Source organism: Musca autumnalis, unplaced genomic scaffold (assembly GCF_047663935.1).
Source record: "Musca autumnalis isolate F117 unplaced genomic scaffold, ASM4766393v1 scaffold_5, whole genome shotgun sequence".
NCBI classification, from domain to species: Eukaryota; Metazoa; Arthropoda; class Insecta; order Diptera; family Muscidae; genus Musca; species Musca autumnalis.
Window position 1 is genome coordinate 89,147,830 of NW_027412088.1, and position 15,735 is coordinate 89,163,564.

General features: G+C 40.6%; 1 protein-coding gene across 3 annotated transcripts in view; it reads left to right on the forward strand.

Moving 5' to 3' along the window:
* Camta (Calmodulin-binding transcription activator) overlaps positions 1–15,735 on the forward strand; it is a 283,414-nt gene that overhangs the window by 247,775 nt on the left and 19,904 nt on the right. For all 3 annotated transcript variants that reach the window (XM_073990712.1, XM_073990711.1, XM_073990710.1), the window contains 3 exons: positions 1,178–2,635; positions 12,960–14,510; positions 14,576–14,697. In XM_073990712.1, coding sequence (XP_073846813.1) covers positions 1,178–2,635; positions 12,960–14,510; positions 14,576–14,697 — 3,131 coding nt within the window. The remainder of the gene's footprint in view (positions 1–1,177; positions 2,636–12,959; positions 14,511–14,575; positions 14,698–15,735) is intronic.

Consider the following 15,735-nt stretch of genomic DNA (forward strand, 5'->3'; position numbering starts at 1 on the left):
GATACCGTCTGAACTGGGTAATTTAAAGGCTTGAAGGTCTTTGTTGTCCACGTTATCTTTGGACGACCTCCCGATGAATCCCATCTCTTTGGTGGCCTGGTTGTATACAGTTAGAGCGCTTGATCACTCTGGTGTATCCGTGCAGTTGGGGAAGTGGACATTGGCTATGAGATCCAGAGTTTCTAGGCCGTAGTTAGATTATGTACCATTTTCCCGTATGATATCGGCATTATCATTTGGGGTCCTTCGAAAGTACCCTACCGAATTTGGCTACGCCCTTTACTCCCTCTATAGACTCGATAAAGCTGCTCCAAAATTTATGTTTAGCTTTATTTATTTCACTGCTGTACTCATTGAAGGAAACCTAGTAGTTCGCCCAATCGGATATACTCAGAAGGCGGGGTCCGCCACAGAAATTTATATTTTACAGTGACCGAGAGGGAAACATGTTTTATTTTTAATTCTCATGTTCAGTCTTTATTTCGGTATAGTAAATTCCAATCATATAAAACCTTAAGTCTATAACTACTACAGTCGACATCGGCCTTCAGCACCTCTGGTAGCCCCGTACACACTTCGCTGGGATGATCAGTTCTCTCACCGCTTTCCTGGAACAACGCAATACCCTCAATTACCACTTTCGGATCCTTCAAATCTTGGCACCGCTGTTGGACCAGTCGGCCCTCTGACACGCTAGCTAAGCTTCAATGCACGAGACCTGCCGGCCCTTGTAGAGACCTGTTGGCCCTCTTGTTAAACCGGAAAATTGTGAGGCCTTTCGTCCCTCGGACACACAAAAATGAAATATTATTGAGACCTTTCGGCCCTCGTATGCCCTAAGTAAATGTTGACACTCAAAATGAGACCTTTCGGCCCTCGGAGACATAAAAGAGAATGTTAACGAGCCTTAAGGTGAGGTCACATTACGCAAATATCTGCTCCAGCGACTGGCAGTGTGCGCTTACTGAGAGCAAGGGAACATAAACTTCTCATAGCTATTCATAAAAACCTCGGTTATCTTCCGGCGATCCGGAAGGAATCTTATCCGATTATACCTAGCCTTTTACCAGTATTTAGGAGTTTACGCAAATAAAGATACATTAAGTCAGAACAAAATTACTATCACTTTTGCCATCTTGTTTCCCTAAAATTTAAAATTCTTTTATTTTCCTTCCAGCTCTATTCTCGTTGGTTGGATAAGAGGGCAATACGTGATGCCAGCAATGCAATGGACACACAAAACTCTCATTATCCACAACAGCAGCAGCAACAACATCACCATGGTCATGGTCACCATGCGCCGACTCAGCAGCTGCCACAGGAATCGGCTATTAAATTTCAAATTATTCCGCCACATAATGAACAGCAACAACAACAACAGTATCGACAACATCATTACACTACTGCAAATGTTGGCAACCATCAGCAGCAGCAACAACAAATGATGAATAATCGAAATAATTTAATTATGCAACAGCAGCAGCAACAACAACAACAAATGCAAACAAACCAAACGAATTTCAATCAAATGCAAGTCAACAACAACAATACAATTGCCAATAATAACAATGGTGTTGTTGGTGGTGGTGGTGGTGGTAGTAATTTACAACGCTATAACAGTGCATCATCACTGATGCAACAGCAACAACAACGTTTTCAAATAGCTAAAACAACCGTTACTGCAATGGAACACAGTGGCAATAATTCGAATAATGTCACAGCTAATCAACAAACCGCAGCAACATCATCAACCACGTCCCCAGCATCAGGCCCATCTTCAACACAATCACTGATGTCATCGTCCACACCTACAAGTCAATCAAATTCGAATTCAGCGGCTGGTTCTGGAGGTGGTTTAGATGTAAATATGCTAAGTCATACAACGAATACAACATCTAGTGCTGCGGTTGGAGGAGGAGTTAGTAATGGCAGTAATAAAATCAACCACAATACAAATATGAATGCTAATGGAACAACAACAATTGCAACAGCAACGGCTATGCATCAAAAGCAAAATGATTTAAATGTTATAAATAATAATGGCCCCAATAGCAGCAGCAGCAGCAGCAGCAAATATACAACTAATTACAATCAACAGCAACAACAACAACAAATAAATTCTTCCAGTAGCAATAATAATTCGATGCTAAGCCATGTCAACACCCAGCAAAAACAAGAACAACAACAACAACAATATTATAAATTACAACAAAACAATAACAATAAACAACATCAACCACAACAGCAGCACCAGCAGCAAGAGCAACAGCAACAACCCCCTGCATCAGCATCTTCAACTGTTGAACCCATGTGTATGTCACCGGAACATCAACCTTCCACAATTACATCCTCCTCTGCCATCTTGTCGTCTCCACCACAAAACTCACACAACAACAACAATCATCACACACAGCAACAGCACCAACACCAGCAGCAGCATCACAAGCAACCGCATTTAATGATGTCTTCATCAGATTCTATTTCGGAACCTTCAACGTCTCTCTCATCATCATCGTCTTCAACTCTACCATCTGCATCATCACAGAATTTTATGGATGTAAATCAAAAGTCCAACAATAATAATAATAATAATATCGGTAGCACTACAACAGCAACAACAACAGAAAATACACAGGTATGTAGAGAATGGAAATTATTACAGTAATAAAATTGTTGACCACATTTTATGATTATTCTATTTCAATAGACAATTTTTCAATTAAACACATAAAACTTGAAAAAAATATGGGCATAGGTGACCAAGGGTGATATTTTCAATCTTTCACATAAAGTGGAAGTGATTGAAATGGCATGTGCAGTGAAGATAAAAGTTCGAGTTTTAAGATTTTTAGAAACTGAACTTTTTGTACAGAAAACGTTAGCACCACTTGCCATTTTTTTAGAAAAAAATCCAAACAATTCTAACATTTGTCTTCGGTCCGCAATTTAATGAGATTTTTCGGGATTGTCAGGATTCATCGACTTGAGACCTGTATAAATACTCGTGTTAAGGGACACGAAAGCCGGGCCTGGTCGACCAGAGACCTGGCTTAAGTAATCATGTCCTCAAAACGATATGGAAAGGGTCTCCACGGGATACATAGGACTATACTACCTCAGTACTACAGTACAGTACTCAACTGCCCTAGATACATGATGATTCATGCAAGGCTAGAACTATGAGAGACCTTAATAAGTATTCATGCAGGGCATACAAGGACATGCAAGGCTACGTCTGCGAGTGATCCTAATAAGTACTCAAACAGGATCTTCAAGGACTTGCAAGGCTATCTGCCTAAAGGATTCTACCGTACATTCAAAAGAGATAGCCGTACTAGGAAGGATTCTTAAGGATTCACGGTGTCCTATGTTAATTAATATACCCTCAGCCTTTAGCATATATACACTAGGGTTATTACTTTTTTACAACCTCGTATCCCGGTATCATATTTTGATGCGCTTTTACCTAAGATTAGATAAAATCTTAATTATAAGGTGATTCGATAAAAAAAAAGCTCAAGCACAAAAAGCTTTTAAAGTTTTTAAACCCCAAGTATGTTTGGACGAAATCCGTTATAGACAATTTTGAGCCGCTTTAGCGATATCCGTCCCTGACTGGCCGGAGCACACGTAGCATTTTATTCAAACTTAGTTTAAGTTCGAAGTTCAAAATGTTTGCAAAAATGATGTGCATGATAACTCTCGAATAAAGTAGCCGATTCTGTCCATAGGTCAAGTACGAATATGGTGTATATCGGTCCACTATTTCAAAAATGTTTAAATTAAGATCTTTTTAATTTGTTTGCAACATGTTGTTTTTCTTACCCCTATTACGACGTTAAAATTTTTATACCCTCCACCATAGGATGGGGGTATATTAAGTTTGTCACTACGTTTGTAACTACTCGAAATAATCATTGTAGACCCCAAAAAGTATATATATTCTTGATCAGCGTGCAATTCTACATCGATATAGCCATGTCTGTCTGTCCGTCTGTGGAAATCACTCTAGCGTCCGAACGGATTGACGTAGGTTGATGAAATTTTGGGAAAATATGTTGTATTTACGTAGGACTTTTGGTATTGAAAGCGGGCTATGTAGGTCCACGCTTTCGAATAGCTCCCATACAAAATGACGCGTGACGCGTCGTCGTTTTAAGGAATTTTTAAGATATTTGGCCCATTTTACCACCGAATTGGTTGTAATTTGGTACTTTGTGTCCTCAGAGGCCAAAAAATATTCCTACCAAAGTTGGCTTATATAAGTCCACGTTTTGGTATAGCCCCCATATAAGACCCATATAAAGTACGCGCCATTTTAATATATTTTGAATGTATTAGACCCATTTGACCACAGAATTGGTTGTAATTTGGTATTTTGTGTCTTCAGAGGCCAGAAAACATTCCTACCAAAGTTGGGTTATATAGGTCCACGTTTTTGTATAGCCCCCTCATAAGGCCCCTTATAAAGTACGCGTCATTTTAATATATTTTGAATGTATTAGACCCATTTGATCAAAGAATCGGTTGTAACTTTGTATTTTGTGTTTCCAGAGGCTAAGAAACATTTCTACCATAAAATGTTTATATAGGTCCACGTGTTGATATAGCCCCCACAATACAATATCTCCCGATTTTCGATATTTTGAACATTTTAGCCTCATTATCACACCGAGATGGCTGAAATTTGGTATTTAGTCTTCTTTAGGCGTATAAAACTTTCCCCCAGAAATTTGTAGGTATAGGTCCACGCCATCATATAGCCCCCATAGAACGGTACCTTCCGAATTTCGGTATTTTGAAGGTTGTGGCCACATTAATCCACCGAAATGGCTGAAATTTGTGGTGGAGGGTATAAAAACTTCGGCCCGACCGAACTTAACGCTTTTCTTACTTGTTTTACTTGTTTAAGGACAATTCATATATCCTGAATAAATGGCCCGAAAGCTAAAAAAACCCCTGCGGCTGGTGCGCACTACAACTTTTGACCCGGACCTTCCCACAAAAGTTCAAAAAGTTTCTCATCCCTTGAATGGAACAATTGATTTGGTCTAAACGTTGTATCCCTAATATTTGTCTAAACATAGTTAAAGTTCTAATATGGGCCATATAGGTCCACTCCTTAGGGTACAGAGATGTACCCTCAGCCTGTGTGTTAAAACTCTTCGCCCATTTTGGGCGTATGAACTTTTCGACAAAAATATATACATACATATTTGGTTTAAAGGTCGCATCGGTAACAGATCATAAACTGCACTTAAAACAAGGTAAAAAAGTATTAGTCGGCTTTGCCGACAAAGATGTACCCTCAGCCCATGTGAATTGAAACACTTTTTGGACATTTGAACTTGCCGACAAAAATGTGGATTATCGAAGTGGATCTTATTTTGGGAGTAATATCTTTTCGATACATATCACGCACACTAGTCATTTCAGTGGCCCATCGTATAACTTTTGCACCAGTATCCCAGGAAGCATGGACTTGTCCACGGACAACATAATATCGCTGTAAACAGGACCACATAGAACAGCATCGGTATACATTTCCAAAGGATTTTCGAACATACCCTAAACTGCACTTAGACGCAAATGTTGAACCTTTGTGGGGGAGGTATCCTTAGGAAAGGATCGATATTTAGAAGTTTAACTAAATTTGGACAAAATGTTAAGAGATCCAAAGCTTGGACCAAATTGATCTATATCTGGTAAATATATTTGGATATGTAAAGTATGGACCAAATCGGTCACTCCCTTCAAGAGTTATCGTGCGCACAATTTTCCGAACATTTTTAAACTTTTGTGGGGAGGTACCTGAAGGAGTGGACCGATATAGCTTATCTTCGAACTTAAACTATGCTTGGACAAAATATTACGCACGCCAAATTTTGGACCGAATCGAGAGTTATCGTGCGCTCCAGCCAGCCAGACAGACAGACGGACATTGCTCAATCGACTCCAAATTGTCTGAAACACATTTCGTCCAAACATACTTGGGGTCTAAAACCATTATTTCGATGAAGCACATTTTGCCCGTATGAAAGTGTATATACCCTCGTTAGCATAAATGCTGAGAGTATAATTATAAAGCTCTACCTTAAAAATTGCGACCTGTATCTTGATTTCAACAGGCAGACGGACGGACATGGCTATTTCGACTTAGAATTTTATGCTGATCAAAAATATATTGTCACCAGAAATGCCCAAAAACGTAACTTGAGGGTTACGTCTTTGGGCGTTTCAGGTGACGATATACTTTATAGAGTCTCCGACGAATATTTCGATGTGTTACAAGCAGAATGACAAATTTAATTATACCCTCGATATTATGGTGGAGGGTATACAAATGGAGAAATGGGATGGATTAGCGACCATTGCAGTATGTTCTTTGTTTGAGCACCTACCCCATTCTACTTTGCGTCATTATAAAGGCGAAATTTTCTTCTTTCATTATCCCTATTTTTCACATAATTTTTTGGCCATTCGAATCCCCAAATATAAATAACCCGACACTCATCAAAATTAATCGGCTTCGTCCTCTTCATCGATTCGGCTCGTCGAGGCATTAATTGTGGTATGTATTAAGGTGGGTCTATGACAAGGCTGCTCAAAGGGCGCACTTCTTTTTCGGTGTGTGTCAATTTGCCCACTCACACAATTGAAAAAGAGAGCTTTTGTTTTTGAAATGAAAACAAGTAAAAAAGTATCAGTCGGCTTTGCCGACAGAGATATACCCTCAGCCTGTGTATATTGAAACAATTTTTTTCCCCAAAAAACGCATGTGTTTAGGGGTTAGGTTATTTGAAAATGTTGGGCGTTTGAACCGACAAAAATGTTGATTAGGATTAAAGCCACTACAGCCACTACATATGGTACCATAGGGGGTTTTTACAACCTTCGGGCTGTTTGCTCAAGAAGTATGGACTTGCCACTGAAAAAACTTTTACCATCGCAATTGAGGGAGCGAATGCAAGTTGCCTCAACAAAAATCAAAGTGATTGCATATCAGGTCTTAAAGTGAACTTATCCCAAATTTTGTGTGGGAGGTTCCGGATGGATTGGACAAATATAGTCCATATTTGAACCTGATCCATATCTGGTAGATATATTAGGATGTGTAAAGTATGGACCAATTCGGCCACTCCCTTCAACAGTTACCGTACGAACAATTTACCGAACATTTTTGAACTTTAGTGGGGAAGCCATCTGAAGGAGTGGGCCGATATGGCTTATCTTCGAACTTAAACTATCTTTGGTCAAAATATTACTTAGGCCAAATTTTGGACCGAATCGACAGACCTGTTCGAGAGTTATCTTGCGCTCTAACCACTACACACCGTGTCAGGGTTTTTTGTAACTTTCTGGCAATTTTGTCTGGAAGTATGGACGTGCCCCGGATGAAACTTGTACCGTTGTATTAGGGGCGGTGAATACAAGTTGTTGCAACAAAAATCAAAACGATTCGAGAGCAGGTCCGAAACTAAACTTATCCAAAATTTTGTGTGGGAGATACCCGAAGCATTGGACCGATTGAGTAAATATTGGAACGTCATCTAAGTCTGGTAGATATTTCACGTTGTGCAAAGTATGGATCAAATCGGTTCCTCCCATCATGAGTTATGGTGTGCACAAATTTTCCGAACATTTCCGTAGTTTTGTGGAAGAGGTACGGGAAGGAGTGGATTAATATAGCCCATCATCGAACTTAAACTAAGTTTGGACAAAATATTACGAAAGCCAAATTTCGGACCGAATCGGTTGATCCGTTCGTGAGTGATCGTGCGCTCTATCCAGCCAGACGGACATGGCTAAATCAACTCCAAATTGTCTGAAACGGATTTCGTCCAAACATGCTTGGGGTCTAAAACCATTATTTCGATGAGGCACATTTTGCCCCTATGAAAGTATAATACCCTCGTTAGCATAAATGCTGAGGGTATAAAAATGTTGAACTTTTGTGGGGGAAGTACCCTAAGGAGAAGACCGATATGGACCATTTTTAAAGTGAAACTACAATTGGACAACATATTAGAAAAGTACTATTTTAGCGAAAAGTTTGGAACTTTTGTGGGGGAGGTAACCAAAGGAGTGGACCGATATGACTCATCTTGGAACTTATACTAAGTTTAGTCAAAATATTACGAAGGCCAAATTTTAGATCGAATCGGCTGATCTGTTTGAGAATTAACGTGAGTGAAGCCGCTACACATTGCGCCATAGGGTTTTTATACTTTCCGGGCCATTTCCCAGGAAGTATGGACTTGCCGCTGAATAAACTTGTAGGCAGCTAATACAAGTTGTTGCAAAAAGAATGAAAGCCATTCGAGAGCAGGTCTCAAACTGCACTTTTCCGAAATTTTGTGTGGGAGGTACCCGAAGGAGTGGACTGATGTAGTCCATATTCCAACCTCATCTGTGTCTGGTAGAAATTTTATTATATGCAAAGTATGTATCTACTCGATTACTGCCTTCGAGGGTTATCGTGGGTACCACTTTAGCGAAAAGTTTTGAACATTTGTGGGGGTAGTACCCGAAGGAGTAGAGCGATATGACCCATCTTCGAACCTAAACTAAGTTTGGACAAAATATTAGAAAATCAAATTTTGGACTGAATCGGTTGATCCGTTCGAGAGTTATCGTACGCTCCAACCAGATAGACAGACGGACAGACATCATCAAATGACCCATCATCCTTTAGTGCAAACTTGGCTGCACATTGATCGATGACCTTCGATTGCAGGCGTTGCTTCACTAAAACTGGTTGTTCGACAACAGGGTTCGACGGGCGGCGGCGAAGGTTATAATGCCGGCTTTGCTCCTCCGCGGCACGGCTAAGTTCGTTCCGGACGATTTGAAATATCTCCTGTCAGATAATCGATTCTTGGGTGTCTCATCGTACAACGCCTTTGTTCACCACATTTAATCAAAAAGGGCACATTGACTCCGAAGTGGCGGAGATTTTTGGGGAGGAAGTCATCCCATCGATTGTGCTTATTTTGGCTCACCTGAGCGATTATTGTCCTTTATAGTGCTGTTGGCCTAGCTGTTGATGGTGAATCACTAAGTGGTGAATCACTAAGTGGTGAATCACTAAGCAAATATCTGTTTAATAACTTACCGGACGGCGGCGATGCTTATAATGCCAGCGTTATTCCTTCGCTAGCTCGGACGATTTGAAATACCTCCCGTAAGTCAAATAAGCACCCCTTGGCTCGCAATATTGCATCAAATAGCGGGAAAATATCCTGTTGACTCTGAAGTGGCGTAGATATTTCGGGGAGAAAGTCATCCATCCCATCGATTGTACTTGTTTTGGCTCACTTTTGCTCTAAGTAGGATTTTCTTGCCGAGAGTATGGCGGCGTCATGGTGAATCCCTATATTCCCTTTAATACCTTACCGACATGCCGCTGCGTAAATATGGTTCTCCTAGCAGACCCTTTCTTTTGTCTTTAGGATGTGAGAACAGAGAGAGTCATCATAATGTGGTTTCCCAAAGCACAGTCTGAATTATTTCTCGGGGTTAGATTTCATACCTAAAATTTTCTTCATAATCAAAGGACAGTCGCTCGACTCAACGGTAGCTCTTTCCATATATTCTAGGGATAGTGTGTTAGCTACCACGTTATTATGACCTTTCCGATATTGAATAAGGTTCTCAATTACAAAAAATGTCCCTTGGTGTGTAAGCAGTAAAATTGCCGAAGCACTATATAACGGGAATCCAAGGATTACGTATCTTACGTTAAATTTTAACAGAATAGCACATAAGCTGAAATATGGACCCGCTATTTAAGTTACCTCCTGACGTAAACATCAAAACGCTGATTCTTGTGTTTTCTATTTTTCGCCTCTCTTTCATATTCTGCCACCGGTACCACCGTGGTGCAATAGTAAACACGCCTTCCACTCTGTATACCCGGGTTCGATTCCCAAGCCGGACAAAAACATTATACTTTCAAACGGTGACAAAATACCTTCCCGACATACACAACTTCTCTATAAGTGGACCCGCCGTTCGAACTCGACAATAAAAAGTAGGTACCATATCATTGAGCTAATATGAATCGGCGAGCACTCATATCAATTCCCGATTCCCTTCGGGGATGCGTATAGTAACATATATTTTATAGTCTACCAGATTTTTCTTGTAGTTTCGGAAAACATTAAATTGTGTCGCACAATGTAATTATTATACGAAGTGGACAAAAGCCACCATGTACAGTTGGGCAATCTAGCTCCTAATTCACTCGCCTATTTCCAAAAAGTATGAGTGATGTTATACGAATTAACGTATGAAATTGCGTACACGCAGTTCTTTCATACAAACAATGTGCTCGATTGGAACTTCATAGTGAACTAGATCGTTCAATTGAACTAGATTGGCACAAATCTAAAAGCCACTTTACCAAAGTAAAGCTGGAAATACAATCAACGTCATTTTACAAAGCCGGATGAGCTTTACGGTGATACCAAATTCAGACATGGCTTTGAATACCTTTGAACGCAGCGGGCTGTCGAAGGCTGCTTTATAATCGACAAAAAGGTGGTAGGTGTCGATCTGCATCTCTTGGGTCTTCTCCAGGATTTGCCGCAGGGTAAATATCTGGTCAATGGTGGACTTGCCAGGTCTAAAGCCGCATTGGTATGGTCCAATTATCTCGTTGACCATTGGCTTTAGTCGTTCGCACAATATCCCTGACACGATCTTGTAGGCAATAGGGAGTAGACTTATGCCCCTATAGTTAGAGCATACAGTCTTATCTCCCTTCTTGTGGACGGGACACAGGATACTCAGGTTCCAATCGTCGGGTACTCGTTCTTCCTGCCAGATGGTGCTAACTAGCTGATGAATACACCTTATCAGCGTGTCGCCTCCGGTTTTGAACAGCTCTGCTGGTAAGCCATCGGCTCCTGCTGCCTTATTATTCTTCAGCCGATTTATTGCTGTCTTTACCTCATCTTGGCAGGGCGGTATACATTCAATACCATCTTCTGGGATTGGGACTGTGGTATCTTCGTCGTCTTCGCTGCTATTGGATACCAACAGTTTTGAAAAATGTTCTTTCCATATCCTGAGTACACTATCTGTATCAGTTACCAAATTACCTTGCTGGTCTCTACAGGAGGATGTGCCTGTACCAAAGCCATCAGTTTGATGCTTGACTCTTTGGTAGAATTTTCGGACTTCATTCTGGCTCCTGTACATCTCGAGTTTTTCACACTCCCGCTTTTCCATCTCTCTGTCTTTTTCCTGCGGAAAAGACGTTTCTCCTCTCTCCTTTTTTCTCTGTATCTCTCTCGTGCGCTACGCATTGCTACGGATTGTAAAGTAGCCCTATATGCCGCATTTTTCTCTTCGGTGGCAGCACGACACTCCTGATCATACCATGGATACCTTGGTAGAGGCCACTGGTATCCAAGTATGGATTTTGCGGCTGTTTGCATGGAGTGGGCAATGCTTTGCCATTGCGCTGATATGTTATCGGGATGAGGAGTGCTTTGATTAAGCAATTGGGCTAGTTGAGTGGAATATGCTGTGGCTATCTGTTGTGATTGCAGCTTACCGATGTCTAACTTTCGTGTTGTGTCTGTTCGTACTTTGTTTGCTATGTTTAAGCGGGTGCGTACCTTTGCTGCAACAAGGTAGTGGTCCGAATCAATGTTTGCGCCTCGGAACGATCGTACATCCAACACGCTCGATGAATGTCTTCCATCTATCACAACATGATCAATTTGATTTCTTGTTTTCTGATCTGGAGACAGCCAGGTGCCCTTATGAATATCGAGATGATTAAATCTGGTACTGCTAACTACCATGTTTTTTGCAGCTGCAAAGTCTATCAGTCTCATAACATTGTCAGATGTTTCACTGTGGAGGCTGAATTTTCCGACTGTTGGGCCAAAGATATTCTCCTTTCCAATTTTGGCATTAAAATCGCCTAGAATGATTTTAATGTCATGGGCAGGGCAACGGTCATATGTTTCTTCTAAGCGCTCGTAAAATATATCTTTGGTCTGTTCGTCCTTTTCTTCAGTGGGAGCATGAGCGCAAATAAAGCTGATGTTGAAGAATTTAGCTTTTATTCGAATTGCAGCAAGTCTTTCATTCACTGGAGTGAAGCTGGATACCAGATGTTTTAGTCTCCGACTAACTACAAATCCGCAACCAAACTCATGCTTTACGTCATGGCAGCTATAATACAGTGCGTCACCTTTAGGTGTTCTTGTGACGCCTTTCCCAATCCATCGTATTTCCTGTATGGCAGTAATATCGGCCTTGTACTTTTCAACTACGTCTGCCAATGCGAAGACTGCACCTTCTCTATAGACAGTGCGAACATTCCAGGTGCAGATTCGCAGATCATGGTCCTTAAAACGTTTGGGGGGTTCGTCAACTTTAGAGGGGGTTGTTTTTCTTTTCTTTCGTTTTTTCATAGTATGCTGTTTTTTCTAGGGGAGGGTTACTAGCCCGACGCCCAAACCCAAGTTTTTAACGTTCTTATGGGAGAACGCGCGGCACATGTTAGCTCACTACCTTTAACGGGTGTTAAAGGCAGTTCCCCAGGTGACACCACGGGGAGGTCAGTGTCCACTTGAGATGAAAGAGGGACCAAGATAAATCCTGGGCTTTGCCATGTTAAAACCGGTCAGGACCGTTGCTTGGTATCATCCATCCCCTACGTCGATCGCCATAGTTTCATATCATTGCTTAAAAATGACTGGTTTGCCATTTTGGCCCTGTTTCTCTATAACGAATTTTCTCTATAACGTAGTTATTCGTCGGTCCCCAACTGCTACGTTATATAGAAGTTCGACTGTAATTGAATTGTATTGCTCAGAATTCCAGTAAACAAATTTTAATGTCAGTCACTAGGGGTGAAAGAGTGTCCTATGTGAGGAAAATTTATCAAAAGACTGCAAAATTTCTCTACTTTTTGTTTTCCCCACTTTCATTTGCAGATGTCTTCGAACAACGAGCTAGATACTTCCAATAATACAAATACAAGTAATAATAATAATAACAACAACAGTAACACAAATAATGTGAATAACAACCACAGCAACAATTTAACTGATAAAAACAACAGGAACAATCAATTAGATGACTACAACAATTGTACTATTAATAAGAATCCAACAGGTTGTGCAGCATCAGACGCTTCCAATTGTAACAATTCCATGTCAAATCAAAATCCCAACCCCAATTCGAACCAAACGAATAGCAACAACAACAATGATAATTTACACAGTAATAATAATAATACCAACAGTAACAACAACAACAGTAGCATGACCAATTCGTCCTCCATTGGTTTCGAGAATCTCGAAGATGAACAACATGGCCAACAACAGTCCCAGCCAAACCAACATCAATCTGGAACTACAGAGCTACAAGACACTTTGGGTTTCTTTAATGAAACCTTGGATTTGTCTCATGAGGATATACAAAGGACCCTTATAGCCAATATGCCCAATGAGAATACACTGCTGAATACTTTGGATTTTATGAATTCCAATGGTGTTCAGAACACTGAGGCTGTGCGTGATGGCCCACAATGTGAACCAGATCAATTATCGGCTGGTGCCGATGCTGATGATGAAGATACCGATGATGTATTTGCTCATTTAGATGCATTTGATATGCTAGTAGAATTTCCCGAACTGGATTTGGATGATAAGCAGGCCTTGTCAAACACCGCCCTGGAACAGGCTGCAAATGGTGTAACGGCTCACCATATGGTGAATGGAGGGCATCAGTCTACGGCAGATTCATGCCATCAACATTTACAAAATCTTCCAATTTATGAAAGCGGTAGTGCAGTGCATCAAGATTTGTCATGTGATAAGAAATTTTTAAAAATCTGTGACTTCAGTCCGGACTGGTCATATCCTGAGGGTGGTGTAAAGGTTTTGGTTGCCGGACCATGGTCAATGGATTGCCAATATACGGTGTTATTTGATTCTCATCCCGTACCCACGGTTATGGTACAAGAAGGTGTTTTACGCTGCTATTGTCCAGCCCATGAGGTAGGCTTTGCCACCATGCAGGTCTCCTCGGATGGTTATGTTATCTCGGATTCTGTAATGTTCGAATATAAAATGTCCGCATGTCAAGAGGCTCCATTCGATGATAATACCAATGATTGCTTATACAAATTTTCGTTGTACAATCGTTTGACCACCATCGAAGAATCGCTGCAAACGAAAGCGGAAAGTATTGAAGCCCTGCCAGCTTCCCAACAAATCTTCTCTTTACAAGGAAATTTAGAAGAAAAATTAGTTAGCTATTGTCATCAGCTTACGAAATTGACTTGGCAAAGTAATGCCTCCGCGAGTGGTGTAACATGGAATGCCGGCTATAAGGGTATGACTTTATTGCATTTGGCTGCAGCACTGGGTTATAATAAGTTAGTGTGTGCCCTGTTGACATGGCGTTCAGAAAATCCTCATATCATTTTGGAAACCGAAATTGATGCATTCAGTCAAGATGCACATGGTTATACACCATTGGTAAGTTGGGAAGGTTTTTTTGTTGATATTAGTGTCAAGATATTAAAAATTCTTATTTTTTTCAGACTTGGGCTTGCTCACGCGGTCATTTGGAGACTGTCACCTTGTTATATAAATGGAATCAGAATGCTTTAAAAATCAAGAATCATGCTCAACAAACACCACTGGATGTGGCTCATCTTAAGGGGTAAGTAAATATGTGCCGGCAAAGATATACCCTGAATTGAAACTTTCATCTACGGACAGATCGATTGTATTTAGGGTCTTTTCAGAATTTTGTGGGCTTTTTGACACTTGAACTTGCCGACAAAAATGTGGATTAAGATTAAAGTTCAAAAGTGTTGCGAAGGAGGTACTTGAAGGAATGGACTATGTCGTAAATTATGGATGTGGATCTTATTTTGGGAGTCATATCTTTTCGATAAATATCGCACCCACTAGTCATTTCAGTGGGTCATCGTATACATTTTGGACCAGTACAGCATCGGTATACATTTCTAAAGTATCTTCGAACACACTCTAAACTGCACTTAGACACAAATGTTGAACTTTTGTGGGGGAGGTACCCTAAGGAGAGAACCGATATGGGACATTTTAGAATTTAAACTAAATTTGGACAAAATATTAGGAGATCCAAAGTTTGGACCAAATTGGTTGCCCCGTTCAAGAGATATCGTACATACCATTTTAGTGGCATTTTTATATATTGAGGGGGAGTACCGGAAGTTGTGGACCGGTATAGCCCATCTTCGAACTGAAACTAAGTTTGGACAAAATATGACGAATGCACAAATTTTGGACCAAATCGGTTGATCACTTCGAGAGTTACCGTGCTCTCCAGCCACTACATATGGTGCCATATGGGTTTTTTACACCTTTCGGGCTGTTTTCTCAAGAAGTATAGACTTGCCCCTGAAACAAAATTTTACCGTCGTAATGGAGGAAGCGAATGCAAGTTGCTTCAACAAAAATCAAAGTGATTCGAGAGAAGGTCTTAAAGTGAACTTATCCGAAATTTTGTGAGCGAGGTAAATGAAGGATTGATCTATATCTGGTAGATATATTAGGATGTGTAAAGTATGGACCAAGTCGGTCACTCCCTTCAATAGTTATGGTGTGCACAATTTTTCCGAACATTTTCGTATTTTTGTGGGGGAGGTACCTGAAGGAGTTGACCGATATGGCTTATCTTCGAATTTTAACTAATTTTGGACAAAATATAATG